Source organism: Corvus hawaiiensis, chromosome 11 (genome assembly GCF_020740725.1).
Source record: "Corvus hawaiiensis isolate bCorHaw1 chromosome 11, bCorHaw1.pri.cur, whole genome shotgun sequence".
Lineage (NCBI taxonomy): Eukaryota > Metazoa > Chordata > Aves > Passeriformes > Corvidae > Corvus > Corvus hawaiiensis.
The window spans coordinates 18998987-19024271 of record NC_063223.1 but is presented as its reverse complement, the minus strand read 5'-3'; the positions used below and the strand labels follow the sequence as shown (position 1 = coordinate 19024271).

The following is a 25285-nucleotide window of genomic DNA, read 5'->3' as shown; positions in this document are numbered from 1 at the left end:
GCAGGGTGCCCGGCAGATCTGAGATGGGGAGGGATGGGGAGCTGTCACCAGGAATTTTCTGGGTTGAGGAAAAAAGGGTTTAGTGTCAAAGCAGAGTTTTCGGTGCTGCAGATGCCCTCAGGCCACAGCGTTATCCCAAAGCCTGTTTTCAGCAGGCACCTCTGTATCACTGGTGCTTGGAGAGGTTTGCAGGGATGAACTATGGTGTGTGCTTTCCCCCAGAGAGCTGAGCCCCCATGGACAGCAGGCTTGGGGCCAGATCCACTCTCTGGGTAGCCCATGGCCTCTGCTGCAGCATCACGGCTTTGCAGAGGCTCCAGCAGTCAGTTTTGTGCCTTTTCTCCAGATTTATATGAAATTGAGAGCATAATCTGGATTTTGATCTCAGAAACATGGCTCCAGGGAGCTGGGAACAGTCCCTGCCTGCCTCCTGCTTGGCTACTGTAGCCGTAGTTGAATTCAGCATCTTTCTGGGCAGCTGGAGCCCCTGCACAGGGGTCGGCTGGGCAGTGTGTTTACACTCACAATCCATCGGCTGGAATTAAACCCAAACCTTGCATATCAATCCTGTTACTCTCCCGAGCTGTGGCGAATGGTTTGGCCACCCCTCTCAATGTCATGGGAATGTCAGCACTTTAGTGGCCGGCTGGAGCTGTTGCAGGAGAGGTGACATTTCTCCATGTCAATCTGTGAAGGGGAAAAGGGGAGGAGACCAGGATGGGTGTTAAACAAGCTTCATAGTTTATTTCCCAAACACATCGTTTTCCTTTAAATATATGGCTTTTCCTGTGAGAAATTCAGGTATTTGCTGCCTGGGTTTTGTCAAGGGGAGCCTGATCAGTGACAGAGATACTCGCAGTGGGCCATTGAGGACAGCAGGATGGGACCATCCCCTACTCCTGGTGTCCCCTGGTGTCCCCTGGTGTCATGGTACTTTGCTGTGGGACAGTGTGGGCCATCCCTCCAGGTGTCTATCCCAGCTTGGGCTTGGCACTGTTGCCTGTCCCTGCTTGTGGTTGGGGCAGGCAGCTCTGCATCTCTGCCCTCTTCAGCAGGGATGTAGCTCCAGGAACACAAAGAGCAGGTGCTGCAGCATCCTCCTCTCCCTCCTTTCTACCCCGAGCATCCCACAGCTGGCTGCAAACAGCCTTCCCCAGCTGCTGGGCTCGTGGCAGGATGGGCAGCTCAGAGCCAGCACCTTCTCCTGGGTTTCTTTGCTCCTGGTGGGGTGGCTGAGGCAATTTCTCCAGCTCTGTAGTGACTCCACCCCCATTCTCACTTTTTCCCACATGGCCTCATGTTTCAGCTCCCACCCTGTCCCCTGTCTGCAACCACCCAGCTGTTCTGCCTGCACCAGCTCAGCCCTGCCTGCCTTTCCAGAGGGATTTTACCCTCAGTGCCATGCTGGCAGCAGGACTGGGGAATGGAGAGGAGGACTGGGAAGGTGAGGGAATGTGTTCCAGCACCAGCAGTGGGGAATTCGCCGTCTCTCCACCATAATTAAATACTGTTTGCATTGCTTATTGACAGAGCGCTAAGCTGCACTCTGTTTTAATTTGCTCTTTGATAGTTGCCTTTTGCTGCTAATTGATTTTCAAGGCCTTTTTCTGATTTTTTTTTTTCTATGTCTGATTTAATACCTGCTGTGCTACCAAAGCTGGAGAGGCAAGGGGCAACTGGCGCTTGCCTTTGTGCCCACCCACTCCTGGCACCTGGTCCCCTGTGCCACCAGCTCTGGCACAGCCTGCAGGCCAAATCCACATGAGAGCCAGCAGGACTGGTCACCCCAGGGAGCATTTGGTGATGGGCTTCAGGTGATGGCATTCCCACCATTCATCCAGGGCTGGAACCCTGGGTGACCCCATGTGCTCTGCTCCTTCCCCAGGATGATCCCGATGGAGAAGAGATCGAGAGGGAGAAGTCCAACTCCTTGAAGCTGGAGTTCACTGATGATGACAACTTCAAGACCAAGGTTAACTATTCATACGCTGCTGTGCAGATCCCCACGGACATCTACAAAGGCTGTGAGTGCCCCTCCTCATCCTCTCTGCTTTGCACTGCCTGGTTGGGCATCCACCTCTCTTGCCTGGAGCACTGCAACCTCAGGGACCATCACCTTTGGGCACCCCAACTGGGTCTTGGTGCCAGGGCAGGCTGGCTCCCAGATGGGCAGGCAATGAAACGAGGCAGAGTCACTGTATCAGGACCGAGGTGACAATGTGTCCCTCCCCAGGGACCCTCAAGGGCTCAACACAGGCAAAAGAGGCAGATCAGGGATTAGGAGTTATTAGGGAGGGGATGGGGAGCAAAGGAGAGGTGGTGATTATGGCACAGGGTGAAGCTCAGCTCTGCCCACATGGCTCTCATCCTCCTGCAGAAGAAACCAGCAAAGCTCAAGGAGGCTCAGAGCGGGTGCCAGAGACATTCAGAGGGATGGAGCAGCTCTGTGCAGGAGCACCTACAGAGGCAGCAGCACTGACCTGCTTGTAGAAGGGAGTGAGACGTGGCTGGGCAGTGGGAGAGGGCAAAGCGGGGATGCTGCCTGTCTTCAGCCTACTTGGGGCTGAGGTCATGAAAAGGGAGAAAAAGGAGCTACAATCCCGCAGGAAGCCAATGGTGGCTGCAGGACAGTGTGTTACCACCCCGGGGCAGCCCCTGCTGCCAGGACGTGCAGGGGGTGTCAGCCCTGCAGCCGTGCCCCTGTGGCTGCCGGAGGGCACAGGCTGATCTAGAAACGGGGATGGCTGGTGGGCCAGCCCGGGAGCGGGCAGGGAGGGAGGGACGGGCGGATGGGATAGGATGTGCCACGCCAGCTTCAGTCCCCACCGAGCGGTGTGCCGGTCCCCGAGCTTTCAGATCTCTCCGGTACCTCGCCCTGCTGCGGTGGCACACGGTGACAGTCGGTCTCCATTTCCCTCTAGTGGCTGCTCGGCACCGAGCTGGAACCGCTCCCAGCTGGAGGACATCCTCCAGCACCCGCGGGCCGCATCCTGTGCCCAGCCCCAGACCCTGCTGTCATGAGCATCCCCGGCTGCCCCACAGCACCCAAGGCACCACTGCCTCCACACCTCTGTTTCGGCGGCACTTGCTGAGGTCTCCTGGGTGGTGATGGTGGTGATGGGGGCCGAGTTCCTGTTCCTGCCCCGAGCGGAGCGTTCCCGCTCGCAGCCGCGTCGGTGCGATGATTTCACCGCGGAGGCAGCGGTGGATTAGAAATTTGCAATTGGTTTTATTACCCAGCTAGCGCAGGGCAGGCAGCTAATGAAGCACATCATGCGAGCCGGGTGGGCTGCGCACGATGAAATATTCGTTCCTCCTCAGCCCTGCTCGCCAGCCGACGCCACGGCTGGAGCTCCACCACGGCCACATAAATCACCCCACTCAGCCCTGGGACGAGAGCAAGCTGGAGATTAACGTGCTCCAGGGACTCACAGCTGCTCAGAGAGGGATGCTGGAGAGGGGATGTGGCAATGGGGGGTCACAGTGCAGGGACACCCTCCCAATGCCCCTTACCAGAAAGGGCTGCAGCCACAGGCACAGAGTGTGTGAGCACAGAGATCAGGCCACGTCCAGCCACATCAGGGTGCTCTGGAAATCCAGGGTGCAGGCAAGGGTCCGCAACTGCTGCTCCACAGAGAGTGGTTTGGGGTGAGGGCACGGGGCCACCCTGTCCTGCCAGGGACAGCAGTGAGCGTGGCGAGTCCCCGCAGAGCTGTGGGCGGGAGCGTGTCCCGGTGGGACCGGCGGAGAGGCGCTATCGCTGCCTGGCACGCTAATTAAACCCTGCGGCGACGCCCGCCGCCGTCACCCCTCGCTACACACACAAATTACATCCTATATGTGTTTTATTTACTGTGCCATTTTTAATTAAATCTGCAATCGCTCGCGGGCAGGGCGGGGCTGGGCTTATTCTGATGGGGACAGGGACGGGGATGTCACCAGTGGGGCTGGCATCTCTGGCCTCGACTGAGGGGGGACAGGAGCCATCCCCGCCATGGACAAGCTTTATCACTCTGCACGCGGCAAGAGCACAGGGGCTGTATTTGTTCACGGAGACGATATGGGGGCTACATTCATGCCCAGGAAAGGTGTAGGGGCTGCGTTTGAGCTCAGAGATAATAAAAGGGCTGTGTTACAGCACAGGGAGGATATAGGAGTTGCATTCAGTACAAGCAACTGGTGTGGCTGATGGGCCCCAAGGCTCTGGGGTGTAGGTGTTGCCAGGGATATCATGGATGTGTCAGGGCCCAGCCCAGTGCCCACCTGAGGCTGGCAGTACTGCCCAGGGCTGCTCCAGGCAGGCAGCAGCCTGACAGCCAGCTCATAGCCACTTCTGGGAAAAACCACATCCTGTGGCAGAGCCAAACAAGAAATCATCTTAAGTGCCCAGATAGCAGCGCTGTGTGTGTGCACAGTGCTGAGGAATGGCTGGGGAGATACGGATAGAGTAAATCATGGTTTGAAGGCATGGCTGCCTGAGGGAAGGACAGTTCTTCAGCAGTCATGCTGGGATAGAGGGATCCAGGATTCATCCTGGGTGAAACCCACCCACATCTTGCCAGTGCCTTGGGACCACAGTGAAGGCTTGAACGGGTGATGATGGTGTTTCCAGGGGGGACAGGTGAGGGAGGAAGGCTTAGGAGAGCAAAATATACTCCTCAAATGCACACTGGCTCCCCTGCAGCACCACACTGGGTTGTTTTGCCCAATGCCAAAGAGATGGGGTGCTCCTGAGAGTTCTTGCACCCCAAAAATGCATTGAGGGTCCCCCAGGAGGCATCAGTGCCTGGTCTCAGGGTGCTGCTGGCTCCTTGCTCCTGCAGTGGCACCCACCACTGGCTCCTCCATGCTGCAGTCCTGGGGTAACCCAGCACCAGTGGTCATTGTGGGATTCCCGTCCCACAGCATTTGGGGTCCCCCTGTGAGCACAGGGAGGTGCTATCCCAGCTCCCTGCCAGCCCGGTACCTGCCACACTACACAGGGCCCCCCCCCCCCCGTGCTCTGACAGCCCCCCTTGATTAATCACAGGCTAGGGCTGCTGGCAGCTTATCTTTTGCTTTAATGGCTGAGTAATTTAAAACTGCTGTTTGCCAGCATCTTAATTGCTTTTGTGTCAGGTGCAGGGCCAGTGGGAATGCAGAGTGGGCCTGAGAGGCTCCACACGGCCCATGGGGACACAAGCCTTGGGTTTCCCAGCTGCTGACTGTCCCTGGGGAGTGAGGCTTTCACAGGGAGTTTTGCTGGGAAGGCGGTGAGATGGCAGGCCAGCTGTCCCCAGTGATGGCTGTGTCTGCCCCAGAGCAGGTGGGGACAGTGAGCACTCTGGGGAGCCCTGAAGAGTGGCTCATTTCTCTGGGGACAAGGGACAGCAGGGTGGTGCTGGAGCCCTGTGGCAGTGAGGGGGTCGAGGGGATGTAGGAGAAGCTGGAAAGCCCCCGTGTGCTTCTTCTTGGGAAGTGGCGGAGGGGGACACACCTCTCCTTCCCTGCCATCACGTGGGGACACCACAGTCCGATCACCCCTCAGCCCACCCCCAGCTCCACTGCTCCCTCAACCCACCCACCCCTGTCTCTGTATCCTGCAGCCACCGTCATCCTCAACGAGCTGAACTGGACACAGGCCCTGGAGGACGTTTTCATCGAGAACCGGAAGGAGGATCCCTCCCTGCTCTGGCAGGTCTTCGGCAGTGCCACCGGTGTCACCCGCTACTACCCTGGTGCGTGGCAGGGAGAGGCTGTGGGACAGAGGGGCTGTGACCAAGGGCAGCCAAGGCCCTCTCACTGTTAGATGTGATGAGCAATCCCCTGGGCCTGGTGTGACACGTGTAACCGTACTGTGCCAAAACCCATTGGTGTGAGCTCCCCACCTGAGCCTGCTGCTTCCTCAGCCCTGGGCATCCCTCTGCCCTGTCCCTCATGTCCCCCACCCCAAGACAGCCCTGCCTTGCTCACCACCTGCCTTCTCTCCACAGCCACCCCATGGAGAGCCCCCAATAAGATCGACCTCTATGATGTGCGCCGGCGGCCCTGGTAAGGGGGTGCTGGGCAGGGAGGAGGTCCTGGCTGGGAGCAATCAGCTCCCTCCCCTTTTCATTTCATTTTGGCACTGGCAAAGGGACACCATAAAATGGGCAGGGGCATCTGAGCTGTGGTGCTTGGCTCCCTCTCCCCTTCCCTCTTCCTGGAAAAACAGCAGGATGGAGAGATAAATCCTTGGGTGCAGATGAAAGTGTGGAGAGAACCCTGTGCCGCCTTACCACAGCCATGGCTGCCGGCACTCAGTCCTGGCCAGCATTCCCATCCAAATGAGGTAGCAGCTAGCTTGGAAACCATGAGCTGGGAGGATGGGGTGAGGAACGGGCAGGCAGCACCAGGCTGTGGCTCAGTGATTTAGCCCACACCAAGTGAGGTGGGATTGAATGGGCTCCCCTTAGCCCAGTTGGAGGTGCTGGTGTGGAATTGCTGGTTATCAGCTGGAGCTGGGGGAGCCACAGCCCCATCCTGCCCTCACTTGCTGCCTAAAACTGCAGTTGTGGAGAGGAGAGTGGGAACAGGCCTCTGGCACATGCCCAGGGAGCCCTGTATCCCAAGGGATCATCCCCCTGCCTGGCCCCCTGCACATATCGGGAGCTGCCCCCTCTCCTTGACAGAAAATTAATGGCCTTGCTACTATGGTTAATTGCCTTTGATTGCTCAACATTAATTATTAACTGTTCCCTGCCGGGGTGTCTGTGCAGGTTATTGCAGAGCAGGGACTGGAAGGCTGGTTTGGGGCAAGGGCTGCTGATGTGTATGGGGGCTACTGAGCTCAGCTCCCTGCCCACTAGCCAGGCTGGCCACCTGGTTGTCCACCCAGCCATGGAGGAGCAGCAGCACCCTTTGTGCTGGGGGACAGCACACCCTGGGGAACAACCCCCCTTCGGGGTCTTCTCCTGCTCTCACACTGAGGTCCCATGCAGGACACAGCCTTCGCTGCTCCGGGGCCACGATCCTGGCCACGGCCGTGGGGCCACGGGTGCCACTCGCCTGCCTTCCCCTCCCCTGATGAATGGCCCCATTAGCCACAGCTGTCTCCTGCTGAGCCCAGGATATTCATCTGAGCCAGGCAGCCGGAGATGGATGCGCTGCCACAGCCCATTATGGGCAGCATCTTAGCTGGGCTCTGTGCAACACTGACAGCCCAGCCCCGGGGGCAGGGGAGGCTTCAAGAGCCCCTTCTCAGGCTGGCAGCTGCCCGTCCTGCACCCCAGCATGAGAGGAAGCTGCTGAGGGATGCTGCACCCATGTCAGGAGGGCCCCATGTGCCAGCATCCTGCATCCCACCCAGGTAATCACTTATAATTAGGGAACATCAGGCCCTGGGATTAACAATCAGAGCCTGCCCCTTCCCCAGTCCTCCCCAGCAGTGGTGAGTAATTGATACTAATAACACACTAATTAATTCACACAAGGCCTGATCCTGATCAAGCCGATAATGAGGCTCCCTTGGCCTTCAGCCACGGCAGGATCAGGCCTCATGCAACTGGATGGTGAGGCGGGGCTGTGCCTGGAGATGGGTGCTGAGCACTGTGCCACCCCCTCCCACACAGGATGGCACAGCAGGGCTGAGAGCAGGACCTGGTGTTTCAAAGGGTGAGGAAGGGTTCCCTAATTGTTTTCACTGGGGAAGATTTACGTAGTGTTATTATTTTTCCTCCTCGTAGCTAAAAATAACGTAATCAGCCTGGCCTTTAAATCTACCAGGGGGGTAAATAGCATCTTAATATGGATGTGTGTGTCAGCATAATCAGCACGCAGGAAAGGGCCTGTGATGATGGAAGAGTTTAGCATTTAGAGCTCGTTAGGCTGACACGGTGCGCAGCGGCAGGCACTGGCCGTCTGCTGCGCTGTGCCCCAGGAGCTGTGTCCTCGCCTCCACCTGCCCACAGCCGCCTCGTCCCTGCTCCTCACCACGGGGTCACCGCAGCCCTGGGTGCCTGGGGCTCCCAGCAGAGTCAGGGTCCCCCCCCAAAATGAGTCCACCCTGCTGACTCCACTCTGTACCCCACAGGTACATCCAAGGTGCCTCCTCCCCAAAGGACATGGTCATCATTGTGGATGTGTGAGTACATGGTGGGGGCCATGGCCGGGCTTAGGCAGGCCAGGATGGTGACACAGCTCGCCAAGGTGCCACTGTCCCACCAGTGGCCACAGGGAAGCTGTGTGGGACAGCACAGCCCTGTGCTCCCTCGCTGCCAAGCCCCCAGCACCGCTGTCTCCTGCAGGAGTGGCAGCGTGAGCGGCCTCACCCTCAAGCTGATGAAGACCTCGGTCTATGAGATGCTGGACACCCTCTCAGATGACGACTATGTCAATGTGGCCTCGGTGAGTGCCATGGGGCAAGTGGAAGGGCTGTGTCCCCTGGCACCTCCCAGCTCCACAGCACAGGAGCCCTTTGCCCCCCACACACACCTGGCTAAGGGGTCTGCACACAGAAATACCATTTTTTGTCTTCTTAACCACACACCTGCACATAAGCAAGGAAATGGCTGCTCAGGGCTCGGCGTGCAAAAGCTGCCCCCATCATGGGACATTTGGCAGAGATGTTCCTGGGGTGATCCCAACCAGCCACCTCCTGTCCATCACCAGCCACTGACACCTTGCACCCCATGGCTATGTCACCAGCTTGTGACCTTACGCAGCACAGTGGCCGTGCCACCACATCTGTGCGTTGCTGGGTGCCCCTCCCCTGTCTGGCCACCAGCACCCGGCGCTAATTAACGTGTCTGGCCTGGCTCCGTTTTCTGGATCACTGCTCCCCTAATGAATGGGCCCCACTGCCAGTAAATGAAGCCGTAAGTGAGAGGCAGCACCTGCTCCCCGTGACGGCACAGAACAGCACAGCACAGCTGCTTGCACAAGCTGGGGGGTCCTGCAGAAGTGAGGGTGCAGGCGAGCCCTGCACTGCCAGCACCCACACCATGCAGCTCAGTGCTGGATTTGTCCCAAGCCAAGCTTCCGCCTCCACATCAGCCCTCCCTGGGATGTGGGACACATCTGGGTTACCCGCCGCCTATGGAAGCTGAGTGTGATGAGTGGCTTGTGCCTGCTGGTGTCTGCCCTGTCCCCTTTCTGTGACCCACTCCCCTCCATTTCACCTCCCAGTTCAATGAAAAGGCGAAGCCGGTGTCGTGCTTCAAGCACCTGGTGCAGGCCAACATCCGGAACAAGAAGGTGTTCAAGGAGGACGTGCAGGGCATGGTGGCCAAGGGCACAACGGACTACAAGGCTGGCTTTGAGTACGCCTTCGACCAGCTGCAGAACGTGAGCTGGGGGCTGGGCTGGGGGACTGGGTGCACCTGTGGGTGCTGGGGACAACGGGACAGCTCTGAGTGCCTGGCTGCTGCCCTGTGCTTGGGGCTTTGCTCTGCAGTGGGCTCCTTGTGCTCCTTGTCAATGCTGGGGGAGACATCCCACCTCCTGGCATGCTGTAGCCAAGGTTTTGCTGGTGCTGCTCCCCTCTGGGTTGTTCAAAGTTAGCAGGGCTGGGTGGAGGGGCCAGACCCAACCAGATGCTGTGCCAGAGGCAAAATAAAGATGAATGGTGCTATTGGGTGCCAAGTGGCATTAGCCACAACATCATTCCCCAGCTGACAACATCCCTCCTCCTGCCCATTCACCCCAATCACCCTCGCCCCAGAGAAATGGGCTGAGAAGAGATGAGTTGGGGCCAGCCCTCCTGGCTGCATCCAGCCCTGTGCCCAGCACTGCTGGCTCCAGGTGTGGCCTCAGGTGCTGTGTCTGCCCCACAGTCCAACATCACACGTGCCAACTGCAACAAGATGATCATGATGTTCACGGACGGCGGTGAGGACCGAGTGCAGGACGTCTTTGAGAAGTACAACTGGCCCAATAAGACGGTGAGAGGCTGTGGGGCTGTGTGCTGGGCTGGGGCTGCTCACTGTGGGGGGAGATGGCCACTCCAGCTCCATTGCTGGCTTCTGCTCCATTTACCTCCTCGTCATCCTCCCTCCCCAACACCCTGCTCCTGCACTGAGCCGCTGCCCTGGTAGTGGGTTTATAGCTGACTCCCACCTTGCTGTGAAGGAGGCATGGGACCAGGCACACTGTGGGATGCTGGGGAGGGAGTGGGGCTGGTGGGCTCCCTGAGTGCTGGCCCTGAGAGGAGCACACCCCAGGTATGGAGACAGGACTGCTGGCAGGCAGACAAACCAGCAGGAAGGTCCCCATTGCTGCCCAGTACCTGGAAACCTGTGGGGTGGGGGAGGTTCTGGCCCATGTATCACCCTCAGAGAGCACAGACCTCTCTGGGGGCAGTGATGCCCCAGAGTGAGGACCACTGGGGTAGGTGGCTTGGGCCAACACAGTGATGCTGGGAGACAGGACTGGCTGGGGCCAGGCAAGGAGAGACAGGGACTCCCTTGCTGCCAGCACAGCCAGCACTTGCAGGAGTCTCCTGTCCACCTGCACACTCTCTGTGGGCCCTGGCAGGCAATGCCACACTGTCCCTGGGGAGGTTGCCATCAGCTGGGAGCACCGGGTATGGAAAACAAGGGTGCCCAGTGGATGGCCCTCAGTGCACGTTCTGCCACAGGTGCGGGTCTTCACCTTCTCCGTGGGGCAGCACAACTACGATGTGACCCCGCTGCAGTGGATGGCCTGTGCCAACAAAGGTGAGCGGGGCTGGCACCCAGTGGCACGGGGGATTGCGGGGTGCTGGGCTCACCCCTCAGATCCAGCGTGCGCCACTACCAGCAAAGCACTGCCTGCAGCCCTGGAGGGATGGGCAGCAGGGCAGCCAGAGTGCTGGACAGCTGGGTCTCCAGCTGCCTTTCTCTTTCTTTTCCAAGGTTACTACTTTGAAATCCCCTCCATCGGCGCCATCCGCATCAACACACAGGTACGGCCGAAGCCAGGCAGGCAGAGCCGCCCCGGCTGCGCTGCCTGGGGGCGAGTTCAGGCAGCCCCAGCCCCACTGGGGACAGCCCACAGCCTGGCAGCGAGTGTGGCAGCGAGCTGGGGAGCCGAGCTGAGCCCTCAGCCAGGCCCTGCGCTATTGAAATAAGTAATTCATCTTCTGCAGCTCCCCATGGACCTGCTGCCTTTTGAGTGACTAATTATGAAACATCAGGCGTTAATCAGCACAGAGCAGAACTGAGCGCGGGCAGGGAGCGAGTGTGGGCAGGGCCAAGCTCGGCAGAGCCGGTCCTGTCTGCCCCATACCTCCTCTCACTGCTCCTTCTCTGTCCCTTTTCTTTATCGGATGTGCACGAGGTGCCATGAGGGCAGGTGATGAAGGTCCCCAAGCAGGGCAGCCCCTCCGGGCAGGGCTGGCATTGTGGCACGGGCGCCTCCCTGCCCAGAGATCTTGCCTTGGCAAAGGGGAGACAGGAAAAGGGAAACCTGCCCCAGGAGAAGATCCCAAAAGGCTGGCAGTGGCAGCCAGGGAGACAGTAGTGACATGGTCCAGGCATGATGGAGCAACCCCAGCCCCGGGAATGGCTGGGAGCTGGGGGGCTCTGGCTGGTGCTGCCTGGGCAGCCCCTGCCCTGCCTGTGCATGGCCAGTGCTGAGCAGCACCTTGTTTGCATCTTAATGGGCTTTTTGGGGTCCCAGCTGGAGCCAGTACCCCCAGGCTTGGTACCTGCCAAGCCCCCTCCCCTAGCTCAGCCTGCAGCTGGGGGCCTCATGCCATTAATATTCCCGGGGTGTGCATAGGGACAAGGGTGTCACTGGGCTGGAGCAAGGACACATCTGGCTCCCACATCATCCTTTCCCCTGTCCCATGTCCCTGCAGGAGTACCTGGATGTGCTGGGCAGACCCATGGTTCTGGCTGGGAACCGAGCCAAGCAGGTTCAGTGGACCAATGTCTACCAGGATGCCCTGGTAAGGACCCTCCAGCCCTGGGGTGCAGGGAGGGACCCCCAACCCCAGGGTCCTGCACAGCCCCAGGTGCAGGTGGGGACCCTCACCCCTGGGTTCCGCACAGCCCCGAGGGGCATGTGGGTGGGGACACCAGTCCCAGGGGGCAGTTGGGGACACTGACCCTGGGGTCCCACACAACTCCAGGGTGCAGGTGGATGAGGACACCAGCCCCAGGGTCCTGCACAGCACGTGCCCCATCTCCCCTGTTGGGGGAGTAAACCCCCTCTGCTGCCCACCCCCAGCCCTGGGTCCTGAGGACAGTGAGGGGCCATGGGACATCCTCCTGTGCTTGTGCAGGGGCTGGGCCTGGTGGTGACAGGAACGCTGCCAGTGTTCAACCTGACGGAGGACAGCAGTGACAGGAAGGTAGGAGACTCTGCTACCCCTGCCCTGGCTGCACTGGGAGGCCTGGTGCAGGGCCACTGTGGGGTAGGGAAGGTGCCCTGGTGATGGGTGCATGGCTGCAGGGGGGACACTGGCATCCCTGGGGTGACACCAGGGGTGACTGCCATCCCCGGGACCCAAAATGGCCTTGGCTAGCTCTCACAGTTCAATGGGGACAGCTGACAGCTGCAAGTTCCTGGGGGGTGCAGTGTTCTCTGGGGGGCTGCTGGGGGGCTGGTACATCCCACCCTGTGCCCCTGCAGTATCCAAATCTGACCCACACGTCCCCAGAGGGAGAAGTCCATCCTGCTGTTTCCCTGTCCCCATGCTGGTGGTGGCAGGGTGACAGCCCTGTTCCCACTCACTTTCCTCCCTGCATTTCCTTCCAGAACCAGCTCATCCTGGGCGTGATGGGGATTGATGTGGCTCTCAATGACATCAAGAGGCTGACGCCGCGTTACAACGTGCGTGGGGGCCCCTTCTCCTCTGTGCCTGCCCTGCACTGCCTGATCCTGGTGTGGAATCCCTCTGATGGGAGCCCCAGGCTGTGCCCCAGCACTCCAGAGCACTTCAGCAGTATTGGCACCTAGCAGGAGCCATGGGTGCAGGCAGGGACTGGGACAGGCAGGAGAGCAGGGATCAAAGCTGCATTATGCTCTGGGACCCAGAGCAGAGCCAAAACCCTTGTAGGGTCAGCAGGGAATAAACCTTACAGGCCTGGGGAAAGGAGCAGTGGGAGAAATCCAGAGCCAAACTCTCACCCCAGGTGTGAGAGATTGCATTGTCCTGAGAATAGAAACAGCTGGATAGAACATGCTGAGCCCTGGGGGAGACGTGGGGTAAGCTCTGCCTGCAGAGCTGAGGGTGCTCACACCAGTTCAGAGTGTCATGCTACAGAGCCACCTGGTCAGCCTCACCCCTCCTCCTGTCCTCCTGCAGCTGGGGGCCAATGGCTACGTCTTCGCCATCGACCTGAACGGCTACGTCCTGCTGCACCCCAACCTGCAGCCCCAGGTGAGGAGGGGCCTGAAGGGATGGCAGTCAGGGGGATTAGCCAGGCCCTGAGGGACACACGGCTTCCCAGGGTCCTGAGGCACTAATTGTGAGGTTTGTGATGAATTAGTCTGGACTCAGCAGTGGCTGCGGGAGCCCTGAGCCCTTCCCTGGCTCTCCCTTTCTTCCTGCAGATCATCAATTTCCGTGAGCCAGTGACACTGGACTTCCTGGATGCTGAGCTGGAGGATGAAAACAAGGAGGAGGTGAGCAGACTAGGGGCAGCTTTTGGGGCACAGGCTGGCCCCCTCATCTGCAGTTGCTAAGGGCACTCAGCCCCTCCAACCTGCCCTGGGGAGTGTCTCGTCCTCAGGGGCCTGGCACAGCTCCCACGGAGCCACAGCGGGGACAGGAGCTGGGTCACTCTCCCCTGGGTGCCAGCATGATGAACCTCCCTGGGCTGCTAACCCTGCACCCCACAGGTCCCCAGTGCCACCCCACTGGGGTAGGTGCCCCCAGGTGCATGGCTGGGCTCTGTGGCCCTCAGTTGTCTCCTCTGTGTCCCACAGATCCGGAGAAGCATGATTGATGGGAATGACGGGCAGAGGTTCATCAAGACCCTCATCAAGTCCCTGGACGAGGTAACACAGCAGGGGAAGGGGATCATGGCTGAAACTGTCACTGTGCTGAGCACCCAGAACCAGCAGTGGGGATGAGGGGCTGTGTCTGGCACCGGGCTGGGAGCCAGGGCCCTGTGTCACCATGCCAGCAGAGTCTTGGCACCGCCCAGGCCTGACTGGCTCCCTCTGACCCACAGCAATACATCGATGAGGTGTTCCGGACCTACACGTGGGCTCCCATCAAAAGCACCAACTACAGGTGAGTGTCGCTGCCAGCGCACCCAGACTGCCCTGTGCTGGCTGGACCCACACTAGCACAGGGCTGGGGCTTGTGCCTGCAGCTCCCAAAGTCCCCGAGGCCACCAGGGGGGATGCGTCCCATGGGTGGTGGGGTTGCAAATGCACTGTCACATCATTGCACACAGGCATTACACACAGGGCACTCCTCAAAGTGCTGCCTGCCAGTGTTTGGCTGCAGGGCTGACATGCAAGGGGCCAGACAAGTGCCACCCCTGCCACCACCTGTCTGCCCAGCCAGGGTTCACGCAGGTCCCTGCCTGCTCTAGGGTGGGTGACAGTGACATGTGCCCACCCTGCAGCACAGGCAGTGTCTTTAGAGCCAGAGGAGAGCAAAGTTCTGCATTTATCACCCAGTTTGCACCAGTTTGGACCAGCAGATGTATAAGAAAGACCCTGACATCGTCATTTCTGTGCTGTACAACTCACATGCCTTCATCCTGGGAGGAGCTGTGTGGGCCCCTGTTGCCCAGTGTGCCCTCCTTATCCTCCTTCTCCTTGCCACTCAGCTCAGGAGGGGCTAGCAAGGGTCACAGCCACTACCCAGCACTGCCAGGTGTCCCCAGTGCAGCCCCAGTCCCATCCCCCATGGTGTCACCCCTCTGGAGCCAAGCAGCACCACTGAGGAGGGGACAATGACACAAGGTGACACATCTGTAGGATGAAAGCCCTGTGCTCCCATGGCTCTGCTCTGTGGCAGAGATATTTCCTGGGTCTCCCTGGGATGCCATCAGCACGGGGTGCCACCAACACTGAACAGAAAAAAGCCACCACTCTCTTCCTGACACCTGTGGTTTGGGGTGCCACCACCTCTGATGTACTTTTTGGAGTGCCACCACCTCTGCCGTGCTGGCTGCAATGCCCAGACCATGCTGCCAGCGCAGACAGGGTTATCTGAAGGGGTCATTTAGGGAGGAAGCCCAGATCCCAGTGGCTCTGGTGCAGATGTGACACCCGATGAGAGTCACGAATGTGGTCCTTGCTCGCTTATTCCTGGCAGCACCTGGCAGCCACTGTCTCCAAAGGCCAGTGGCCATTGCAGCTGGCACCAAGGAGTCCAGTTCCCCCTGGCAGTGTCTCCTGTGGGTTCAGCAGCCCCCGGACCACCTCCTGCCATCTCCTTTCCCACCCCTGTCCCACACCCTGCATGCCAGATTTCTGGATGCCCCAAGATGACCCTGGGTGCTCTGGGGATGAGTCTGGATGCCTCAGGATAGCGCTGGCTGCAGCTCCTGGAGAGAAGGACCCAGCAGGCTGTGCAGGCCAGTAGGGCTGCTGCCTGCCATCGCCTAGGTCAAGCTGCTGCCACCAGGTGCCAGGCAGGGACTGGGAGCTGGCCAAGGATTCTGGGTGGGTGTAAAGCCTTACACCAGGTGTCTGCTCTTCCTTTCCACAGCCTGGGGCTGGTTCTGCCTCCCTACAGCACCTACTACATCCAGGCCAACCTCAGCGACCAGATTCTGCAAGTGAAGTGTAAGTAGCCCCTGGCGCTCCCTGCCACCCTCTCGCACTCCCCCTCACCCCACGCCAGCCCATGGCTGTCGGGGGGAGAAACACAAAGCAGACTTGTGAAAAGTTATAGGGATCACTGTGAGAGGCAAAATAAAGAGCAAAACTAAAGCTAAGCGAGGCATGAGTAGAGGTGAGCGCACAGAGGGAAAGCGAGCTGCCTGCCTGGGCTGCCCCAGGGGCCAGGGTTTGGTCCTTAGGCTTTGCACCCCAAAATGCCAGCCCGGGGCTGCAGGCAGGCGCTGCCTGTTCGCCTCCTGGGGACGAGGGATGGCACTGTAGCAGCCAGTTAATTTGTGAGCCTGGGGAAGTTTGCATGGATCTCTTTAATTTCCTTTGGTTTATTACGATACTTTGGTTTCGGTTTAAGCCATTTATTCTTTTTATGAGTTCGGTTTCGGTTGGTTTCGATTTTTGTTTGGAATTAATCTGTGTACGTGTGTGTTAGCCTGGCCCCCCTTTCTCTCTCTTTCTCTTTCCCCTGACCCCCGAGCCTTTTCCCTACCTCAGGTCCACGCTGCTCCCAGGGACCCTCTCCCCTGTGGGAGAACCGGACCCTTCCCCTCTGCCCTCCGGTTCCCCCCATTTCTCCCCCTTGGCCACCCCAGGGGCCTGACCCCAGCCCCCCTCCAGATCCAGCCCCTGCCACCCCCTCCATCCATGGGCAGGAGCCCTGTGTCCCTGTGGGGACAAGGCCAAGCTGTCCCCATCCCTGGGAGGGGGGATCCCCCTGTCCTCCCCAGTTCTGCCCACCGTGCCATGCATGCCCCCTGACTCAGTGAGGACATTTTGATATCAAGACTGTTGCAACTGTTTGCTACTGATTCTCATTTTCCTTTGGAGTATTGAATATATATCTATATATTTCTCTAGTTATATCTTTGCATATTTTTTTTGTTCTTAGTTCACCGTGGCCTTTTCTTTTCCTTTTGTTACTGGGTTTTTTCTTCTGTTTTCTTTTCTTCATGTCGTTTTTTGCAAGAGGTTTCCTTTTGGTATGATTATAATACACAATATTTTTATTCAAACATCGATTGAATAAAATATTGTTTGTGCCCCCCTTCCCCCTTTCCACCCAACCCCTTTTTTTTTTGTTTGTTGTTTTTTGTTTGTTGTTTTTCTTGCTTTCTCTCTATGGTGGATTCACACAGTACCAAACATCAAAATGAAGGGCAAGTATTTTCAGTCTCAGACCACTCACCTTCACCACCCCGTCCCCTGCCCCGTGTCCAGTCCCCCCCAGCCCCCTGCTTGCCCATCTCCCTGCCCGTTTGCCACGCTGAACCTGCAAACCGCCACCAACTCGCCCTTCCTCCCTTCTCCTTCTCCTCTTCCTCCTCCTGTCCTCCAGTTCCCTCTTTATTTGAAAGCAACGTCTTGTTCTGTTCATGAGAGCTTTGTCACAAAAATCCCCACTCCCTCCCTGCGCATCACTCCCAAACCTGGTTTGATACCGTTCAAGAGCCGATCTCGTATGAAACTGCCGTTTTCGATCCACGAGGTTTTTTGTAGCTAGTTGGATGCCCTGCTCTTCCTCCCCAAGGCTGCCCCTTCTTGCTCCTCTTCTCCCGCTCGTCTCCTCCAGCTCCTTCTCCCCCTCTCCTGGCTCCTTTGCTTCCTCCTCCCCAAGACAACTCAACCTGAAAGGGATAGGGCTGTGCAGGGAGCAGGGGGCTATGGGGTGGGTGCCCAAAGGTGGCAGGGATGGAGGGCAGGTGGGGGGCCCAATCTACCACTGCCATCAGCCTCTGGGACAGGCTTTTTGGGGAAAGCTTGCAAACAGGAACCCTCTGCAGAGACGGGGATGGGACAACCTGGGGCCGTGCCTCCCAGCTGCACAGGTGACAGCGAGCCTGGCCCCATGGGCACGCGGGATGGCTGAGCCCAGGGGTGCCACACTGCCTGCCCCCACAGCTGCTCGGTGGCCATCCCCCCTGCCCTGGGGACCAGCATGGCATGGTTCAGTGTACTGTACCACTGAAGGTACGGTGTCCTGGTGCCGTCTGTGCCCCTGGGAGCAGCCAAGTTTGAGCCCAAAATCCCACCAAGGCAGGCTGAGGTGCTGGAGTCGGTCTCCCCCTGCAGTGGAGCAGGACATCACCCATGTGACACAGGGCAGGATTTGGCCCACGTTCCCTCAATGCCAGAGGGGCCCCCTGAGGCAGGACCCACAGCTCCCACACAGCCCCACAGGGGGCCAGGGGACACGCAGCACACACGGTCCCCATGGGACCCGCCACCACTCTCCATCCCATACAGCCCCCAGCACACGGCACCCACCAGCAGCCTGCCCGGCAGCACCCTCTCCCTGGCACAGGCTGGGGGGGCACTGCAGCAGAGGAGGGGCCATGAGGGACCGGGCCAGGCGGGCAGGACAGTGGGGAGGTGGAAGTGTCACCCTCAGCCCTGTTCTATCAGCCTTGAGTTGCCTCCTCCCAGCGCCCCTGTGATGGCAATGCTGATGGACCAAGTACGAGTGTTTTGTACTCCTCTCCTCCTCCTCCTCCTCCTCCTCTTCTTCCTCTCATCGGCTTGTACCCAGCCCCTGCCTCCAGCCCTCAGAGAGCAACAGTCCAACCTCTGGCTGTGCCGTGCAATGCACCAGGAGCTGGCGGGAGGGCAAGGAGGTGGCGGTGCCCGTCGGGGGAGATGTTGTCCCCGGCGTGTCCCATAGCACCCCTCCATGCACCCCCTAAGCCAGCTCGCCCCCGTGAGCTGAGCCCTGCATCCTCTGTCTCCTCTGCCGGGGGCATTCCCAGAGACACCCCAAACGTGCTGGGCTGCACCCCCCTGTTAAGGCGGAGTGCGCTGGCGGGCGAGTGAGGATCCCCGTCCCCATTGGGATACCACCGCCCCGGGGAGGGAGGGGGCACCGGTGCCCGGCAGCGGAGCCCATCAGCGCATTGCACGGCCCTGCAGCAGGGCGGGAGCCTCTGGTTGGACTGTCCTCGGCAAGGTTCCCCTCTGGCCATGTTGATGCCTGAAAACTCCCTTTATTTTTTCTCCCGACAACCGAGTGTTCTGGTGATCCTCCTCCGGCCAGGAGCGCAGCATGTGGTTCCCCGCCCTCGTCCACCACCCTTTCCCCGAGAGAGAGACGTCCCCCCGCCCTCCCGAACATGCATATATATATATATACATGTGCGCACATATATATATGTGTGTGTGTCTGTGTGTCCCTGCGTGCCCGCCACCGGCCGCGCGTACGCACCCGCGCGCCTTCAGCCCGCGACCGAGCAAATTCGAGCCGAGATGGGCAAACCTCTCCTGATTTGGCTCTAACCTTCCTTCCCGTGCGGTGCCAGCAACAGCAGAACGGCCTTTTCCTTCCTCTCTTGTTACCAAGAGCAGCAAATGCCTTTTTCTCTTTTTTTTTTTTGGTTCCCTCCCCTCTCTCTCTCTCTGTCCGTCTCTCTCCCTCCTGGCCCCGGCGCCCCCGTCCCCGCTCCCCGCCGGATAACCTTCCCTTTCTGTTGCAGATTTTGAATACCTGCTGCCCAACAGCTTTGAGTCGGAGGGACATGTGTTCATTGCTCCCAGGTAGCTTTGCGTGTGCGCTTGCCGAGGTGTGCATCCGCCCCGGCCCCGCTGCCGACCCCGCCATCGCCCCCATCCTCGCCTCATCGTGCCTTGTCCCCGCTCCCCGTGCCCTGTGGCTGTGTGTGTCGTGTGCCCGCTCGGCCGCGGGGCTGCCGCCGGGACCCCGGCCCCGCCGCCCCCCCCGGTTGCATCCAGCACAGTTATATATGCACCCGGTGCAGCCCGACCTCTGCGCGTGCATATATAGGTATAGTTTCTGAAAATCCCTGCCGAGCGAGGCGCCGGCGGCGGCATCATACAGTCGTGCTGGCTGCGGGGGAGGGGGGGGAAGGATAAGGAAGAGGAGACTTCGGCTCAAATTTGGGATGCCCAGAGGGTTTGGGGACGTGAGGACAGCATAGTGGCCGCTGGACAGACAGATACGTCCCCTCCCCTGGGCCATGCCACCCAGACTTGTCACCTAGCAGGGATGAAGGGTCATCCCTCAGTGGGGTGTTTGAGGAGCCCCATGGCTCTGCCAGCACCCTGCCCTTCCCGCTACTACGGTGCAATCTCTGACCAGCCCTAATTAACATCATCAGCTAATCACCTATCTGCTGATAGGTCCTTATAGCAGCTAAACGTCCTGTTAGAGGGTGTTTTGCCAGTGCAGCTTTTGGGGACTGGAGTGGGTTGAGGTACAGCATGGCCACCTGCGGGTACCCCCCACCTTCCCAGCCCACAGCAGCAGTCACTCACACTAACTGGGTGGACCAGCCCAAAATGTACAGTCACTGCACAGCCCCGGCTTTTTGGGGAATTTAGTCCCCAGGCCCTCTGCTGGGCAGTGGGAGTGAAGTCCAGGACACATGGGAGCCAAAGCAGAGTGTGAATGAGAAACAGGAAAACTGTTAATGAAAATTGGCCTGTAAGCACACTAAGAGGATGGATAGGGAGGTGATGCCCGAGCCCAAGGCCCCAGGAGTGGGTCTGCGCCCACTGTCCTGCTCAGCCTACAGTGATGGGCTCAGTGTCCGGTGTGGGGCTCTGCAGATGGTGCAGCTGGAGAAAACAGTGGGCTGTGGAAAACAGGGTGAGGTGTCCCCAGAGCGGCTCCATGGGCACCTTGCTGCGGTGGGTGCTGCCCGGCGTGGGCAGGGGCAGGGAGGGGCAGTGTGCCGGGGCGTGTCTGGCACCCAGGGCGACTGTATGATCTGCAGCCGGCACTGCCGCGCCCATGGGCCACTGGAAATTTTCAGAAACCGTATATCCCCTGTTCCCCGTGGGTGTGTGAGTACCTGTATCTGTGCGTGTCGGTGGAGATATTTAGGTGGCTGTTCCCCCCCGACCAGGGGTTGTGGGGCTGGGCCGAGCTGGCCAGGGTGCCCCACCTTTTTCAGCTGCCCTGAGGGCATGCTCACTGCCACCCTTTGCTCCAACATTTGTCCTCTTAATGAGGTTTATGGCAGAGTCAGGAGCTTGGCAGAGAGGTTGTGAGTGGGGGGAGCTCTGAGCACCCCAGCACTGTTCACAGCTACACTGCTGAGGGTGGGAGGCTCTTGGCACCCTGGGGTGGCACTAACCTGTGCCACCCAGTCAGAGCCTCGTGGTGACCAACAGGTTACAGCTGTTCCTGGCATTGGTGGGGCTGGGTTTCTGTGCTCAGGGTGTTCCAGACTGAAGCAGGGACATGGTACCCACCATAGTGCCTGTCCCAGGAGGGTCTCAGGGCCAGTGATGCCCATGGGCGAGCACCCATCTCCACCAGCTGGGGCTCAGCCAGCACCCAACCATCTGTGCAAAGGGCACAGGTACGGCTTTGAGTGCCTGCCTGGTGCTGCCAGTGCAGCTGTGGAGAATCCCGAGGCAAATCCCTGCTCACACCCACAATGGAGCCCCTAATCCCTGGGGTGCCACAGGGGCACAGCGGTGCCCACCTGGCCCCACAGGTAAGTACAGTGTCAGAGGCACCCAGTCCCACCAGTAGCCCCACCAGTATGGGAGAGATGGACTCAGTGTTGTAGTATTCTGGGCAAACCAGGATCCATCAAACCTTGCCCTGGCAGAGGTGACGGCACCTCAGTGCCTGTGGCAGTGACAGACCCGGTGACTGGTGTGATGCTGCTCTGGTGGCACTGCAGGCAGCAGGGGCTGGGTACCGGGCAGTCTGCAGAGCTGCCCACAGCCAGTTCCCCTGGCGGGGTGACACTCCCAGGAGAGGTGGCACATCACCACTGTTGTGTCCCTGTCAAGCCTGGGTGCTGGCAGCACAGCCAGCACCCACCCTGCCGTCCCTGGGGGAGAACTGACCTTACCTTTTCCATTCCCACGAACAACAAACCTTGTCCCCCAAACCCCAGAGAGTATTGCAAAGACCTCGACTTGTCGGATAACAACACTGAATTCCTGGAAAACTTTATTGCCCTCATGGAAAAGGTGACCCCAGACTCCAAGCAGTGTGAGTAGCTGGGATGGCTGGTGGGGGGGCTGCCAGGGAGTTGGGGGTGGACAGGGATGCAGGGGGAGATGGAGCAGGGAATGAACTATGCTGGGGTTGGGGTCCTGGGAGCTGCTGTAGAGTGGGTGCTGGGGTAGGGCAGGGGACGTGGGTGGCCCCCATGGGGCCAGCGCTCACCTTCTCCTCTCCACCTTCCTCTCAAGGTGACAACTTCCTCCTGCACAACCTGATCCTGGACACGGGCATCACACAGCAGCTGGTGGAGAGGGTGTGGAAGGACCAGGACCTCAACACGTAGGTGGAGGGGAGATGGCCCAGGGTGGGCAGCACTGTCTTGGGACAGAGGAGGATTGGGATGGGCCGTGGAGACTGGAGCAGAGCAAAACCCCACTGATGGCCGGCGTACCTGGCCCCTCTCCTTGCAGGTACAGCCTCTTGGCTGTCTTCGCTGCCACTGATGGGGGCATCACCCGTGTCTTCCCTAACAAGTGAGTGTCCACCCTGCACAGTGACATATCTGCTCCTGCTGGGCCATCTCTGGTGGGACCAGAGATGACAGTGACAGTTACAGTCATGGCTGTGGCTGCTCCCTGCTAGGGCCGCAGATGACTGGGAGGAGGAACCGGAGCCCTTCAACGCCAGCTTCTATCGGAGGAGCCTGGACAACAAGGGCTACATCTTCAAGCCACCCTACCGGGATGGTGGGTGCCAGCTCAGGGCGACAGGCTGCTGCTGGCTCCATGTGTCCCCTGATGTCACCCCTGTCTTCCACAGCTGGCTACCGGGGACTAGACCTGGAGAACAACACCATCGGGATCCTGGTGAGCACCGCCGTGGAGCTCAGCATCGAGGGCAAGACTCTGAAGCCCGCGGGTAGGTAGGGAGCTGGGTGCCCTGGCGCCAGGCTGGGGGGTCCTTGCAACCCCCCCCCACGCCAGGGCTCACCCCATCTCCCCACTGCCCCAGTGGTGGGGGTGAAGCTGGACCTGGAGGCCTGGGCTGAGAAGTTCAAAGTGCTGGCAAGCAACAGGACGGACCGTGACCAGCTGGGCACCCGCCGAGTACGTCCTGGAGGCTGGCACAACCAGGGAACGGGGTGGGGACAGGACGGGGAGGGAGTTCTGCTTGCTGGAGGGCACTGCTGAGACATGGTACCTATGGTTGCACTGGGCTTGTTCCTCAGGGTACCTGTCCCCAGCCTCTGGGGACACCACCCTGCACGTTCCCTTGCGGGGGGATGACCATCCTGCTAACCTGTCCCTCTGCCCTGCTTTTGGTTGGCAGTGTGACCCCTCAAGCAGCTGTGAGATGGACTGTGAGGCCAACAACAAGGTGGGTGGTGGGCAGGGGTGGGGGCAGCTGGTGGGGGAGTAGGGAATGGCTGGGAGGGGTCCCTGTCCCCTGCCTATGCAGCCTGTGCACCCACCCTCTCCCCTGCTGCTCCCCAAGCTCAGCCAGACCCAGCCCACCTCATAGGGATGAAGACCTGGGGGTTGCCCCATGGACTGTGGATCCCCTGAAAAGGCTGTTAAACACCCAGGGTGGGTGGTGTCTCCTGCTCCCTGCACCCAGCACATGTGCTCCAGGCACTGAGATGTTTCTGAGGCTTGGGGACACCGCGCTGGCCCCCCTGCCTGACAAACTGCCAGCCCCCACCCTGCTGGTCCTGCCTTGCCCCAGGCATGGCCAGGGTTGGATGACACTGCCCTCCTTCCCCAGGACCTCATCTGTGTCCTCATCGATGATGGGGGCTTCCTGGTGCTCTCTAACCAGGAGGACCACTGGTACCAGGTGAGCAGTGCCCACAGTGCTCCTGGGCGTGGGATGCCAGTTGGGAGCTGAGACCCTTGAACTCATGTCATGGGTGGTGTGATGCAGCCCCACTCGAGTCCCCTCCAGGGGAGTTCCATGTTGAGGTGGCATTTGGCTGCAGATTGAGTGTCCCCATTTCAGGTGGGCAAGTTCTTCAGTGAAGTGGATGCTAACCTGATGTCCGCCCTCTACAACAACTCCTTCTACACGCGCAAGGAGTCCTACGACTTCCAGTCTGTCTGTGCCCCCGAGGCCCCCAGCAACACGGGTGCAGCACCCCGTGGCGTCTTCGTGGTGAGCGCGCATAGGGATGGTGCATTCCGGCTGGTCTGGGAGCTCAGGGACCCATGAGTGTGTCCCTCATGGGGACCTGCTGGCTCACTGCCCCTTCTTTGCCCACAGCCCACTGTGGCCGATCTCCTGAGTCTCGCCTGGTGGACCTCAGCCGCAGCCTGGTGAGTCCTGCCATGTCCCCTCCCTGGGGTCATTTCCACTGCAGAGTGACACTGGGGTGTCCTTGGGGCTGGGACACCTGACATGGCCACACTTTCCTTCCCCAGGTCCCTGTTCCAGCAGTTCTTGTACAGCCTCACCTACAGCAGCTGGTTCCAGACGGGTGAGTCCCTGGGGAGCTTAGGGCTGGGGGTGGGCAGAGGCTGGGGGGGTTGGTGGCCCTTGGCCCACAGCACTGTGCTGGCACAGAGGAGGTGGTGGGGGACGGCATGGAGGCCAGGGAGACGAGCTGCATCATGAAGCAGACCCAGTACTACTTCAGCACTGTCAACGCCACCTACAACGCCATCATCGACTGCGGCAATTGCTCCAGGTGGGTCTGTCCCTGCTGTCCTACCCCTGGGCAGGGCTGGGGACACCCCCGAGGTGCCTTTGCCAAGATCCCCATGCAGCAGCCTGTGTGGGGGCGATTGGAGATGCTGTGCAGCATTCGGGGGGACTGTGGTAGCCGGAGGGGGGACAGAGAGGAACAGTAGTGTCCCCATGGGCTGTGGGTGATGACTTCTCCAGAGCTCCTCTGTGTGGGACCAAGCCCTGGAAGCCCATCAGTGCTGAGTCCCTGGGCAGCCCCTCAGCATGGGAATGGGGAGGGAGGTGGAGCTGAGGATGGGGATGGAGACCAGGGCAGGGAATGGGGATAGGGATGAGGTTGGGGACAGGGATGGGGAGGAGGAGAAGGACTGTCATGAAATTGGGTCTGGGGAGGTGCTGCTGCTTCAGCCTCCCCAGAGCCACACACCAGCAGGGCTGGCACTGGGGCTGGGGGGGATTGGGGCACAGGGTAAGTGGGGTCCCACCACCTTCACACCCCCAGGCTCTTCCATGCGCAGAGACTGGCCAACACCAACCTGCTCTTCGTGGTGGCTGACAAGCCCCTCTGCAGCCAGTGTGAGTCTGTCAAGCTGCTGCAGGCAGAGGTAAGAGGTATCCTTTGATGTCTCAGCTGCATCCCACTGGGATGTGGTGGCAGCAGGGTGGGGGGACATGTGGTCTTTGGGACAGGCAGGGGGGAAAAGACCTCTGAAGTTTGGCAGGGGTGGAGGGAGCTCGCCTGTGGCCAAAGGCGCTGGGGGTGCCCTACAAGCCCCCACTGCCCTGTCCCTGGTGGTTTCCTTGACCTGCAAAGCCCCCCCGAGGGACCCCAACCAGTGTGAGCTGGTGGACAGGCCCCGCTACCGGAAAGGCCCCCACATCTGCTTCGACTACAATGCAACAGTACGTGTGGTGTAGGGGGAAGTGGGGGGAGCAGAGCCG

At 59.7% G+C, this 25285-nt stretch overlaps 1 protein-coding gene across 2 annotated transcripts in view; it reads left to right on the top strand.

The window, feature by feature from the left end:
- CACNA2D2 (calcium voltage-gated channel auxiliary subunit alpha2delta 2) overlaps positions 1-25285 on the top strand; it is a 212370-nt gene that overhangs the window by 184405 nt on the left and 2680 nt on the right. Inside the window, exons 6-38 of one of the 2 annotated variants that reach the window (XM_048315508.1) lie at positions 1886-2024; positions 5586-5717; positions 5973-6030; positions 8051-8101; positions 8265-8364; positions 9145-9303; positions 9792-9899; positions 10595-10673; positions 10851-10900; positions 11798-11887; positions 12224-12292; positions 12700-12774; positions 13250-13324; positions 13498-13569; positions 13873-13944; positions 14121-14182; positions 15617-15693; positions 16881-16901; positions 19209-19269; positions 21609-21706; positions 21910-22000; positions 22132-22194; positions 22304-22407; positions 22481-22579; positions 22673-22767; positions 22991-23038; positions 23426-23497; positions 23660-23812; positions 23921-23973; positions 24079-24134; positions 24221-24344; positions 24846-24955; positions 25158-25246. In XM_048315508.1, coding sequence (XP_048171465.1) covers positions 1886-2024; positions 5586-5717; positions 5973-6030; positions 8051-8101; positions 8265-8364; positions 9145-9303; positions 9792-9899; positions 10595-10673; positions 10851-10900; positions 11798-11887; positions 12224-12292; positions 12700-12774; positions 13250-13324; positions 13498-13569; positions 13873-13944; positions 14121-14182; positions 15617-15693; positions 16881-16901; positions 19209-19269; positions 21609-21706; positions 21910-22000; positions 22132-22194; positions 22304-22407; positions 22481-22579; positions 22673-22767; positions 22991-23038; positions 23426-23497; positions 23660-23812; positions 23921-23973; positions 24079-24134; positions 24221-24344; positions 24846-24955; positions 25158-25246 — 2805 coding nt within the window. The remainder of the gene's footprint in view (positions 1-1885; positions 2025-5585; positions 5718-5972; positions 6031-8050; positions 8102-8264; positions 8365-9144; positions 9304-9791; positions 9900-10594; positions 10674-10850; positions 10901-11797; positions 11888-12223; positions 12293-12699; positions 12775-13249; positions 13325-13497; positions 13570-13872; positions 13945-14120; positions 14183-15616; positions 15694-16880; positions 16902-19208; positions 19270-21608; positions 21707-21909; positions 22001-22131; positions 22195-22303; positions 22408-22480; positions 22580-22672; positions 22768-22990; positions 23039-23425; positions 23498-23659; positions 23813-23920; positions 23974-24078; positions 24135-24220; positions 24345-24845; positions 24956-25157; positions 25247-25285) is intronic. The other variant, XM_048315509.1, reaches the window with a different exon arrangement.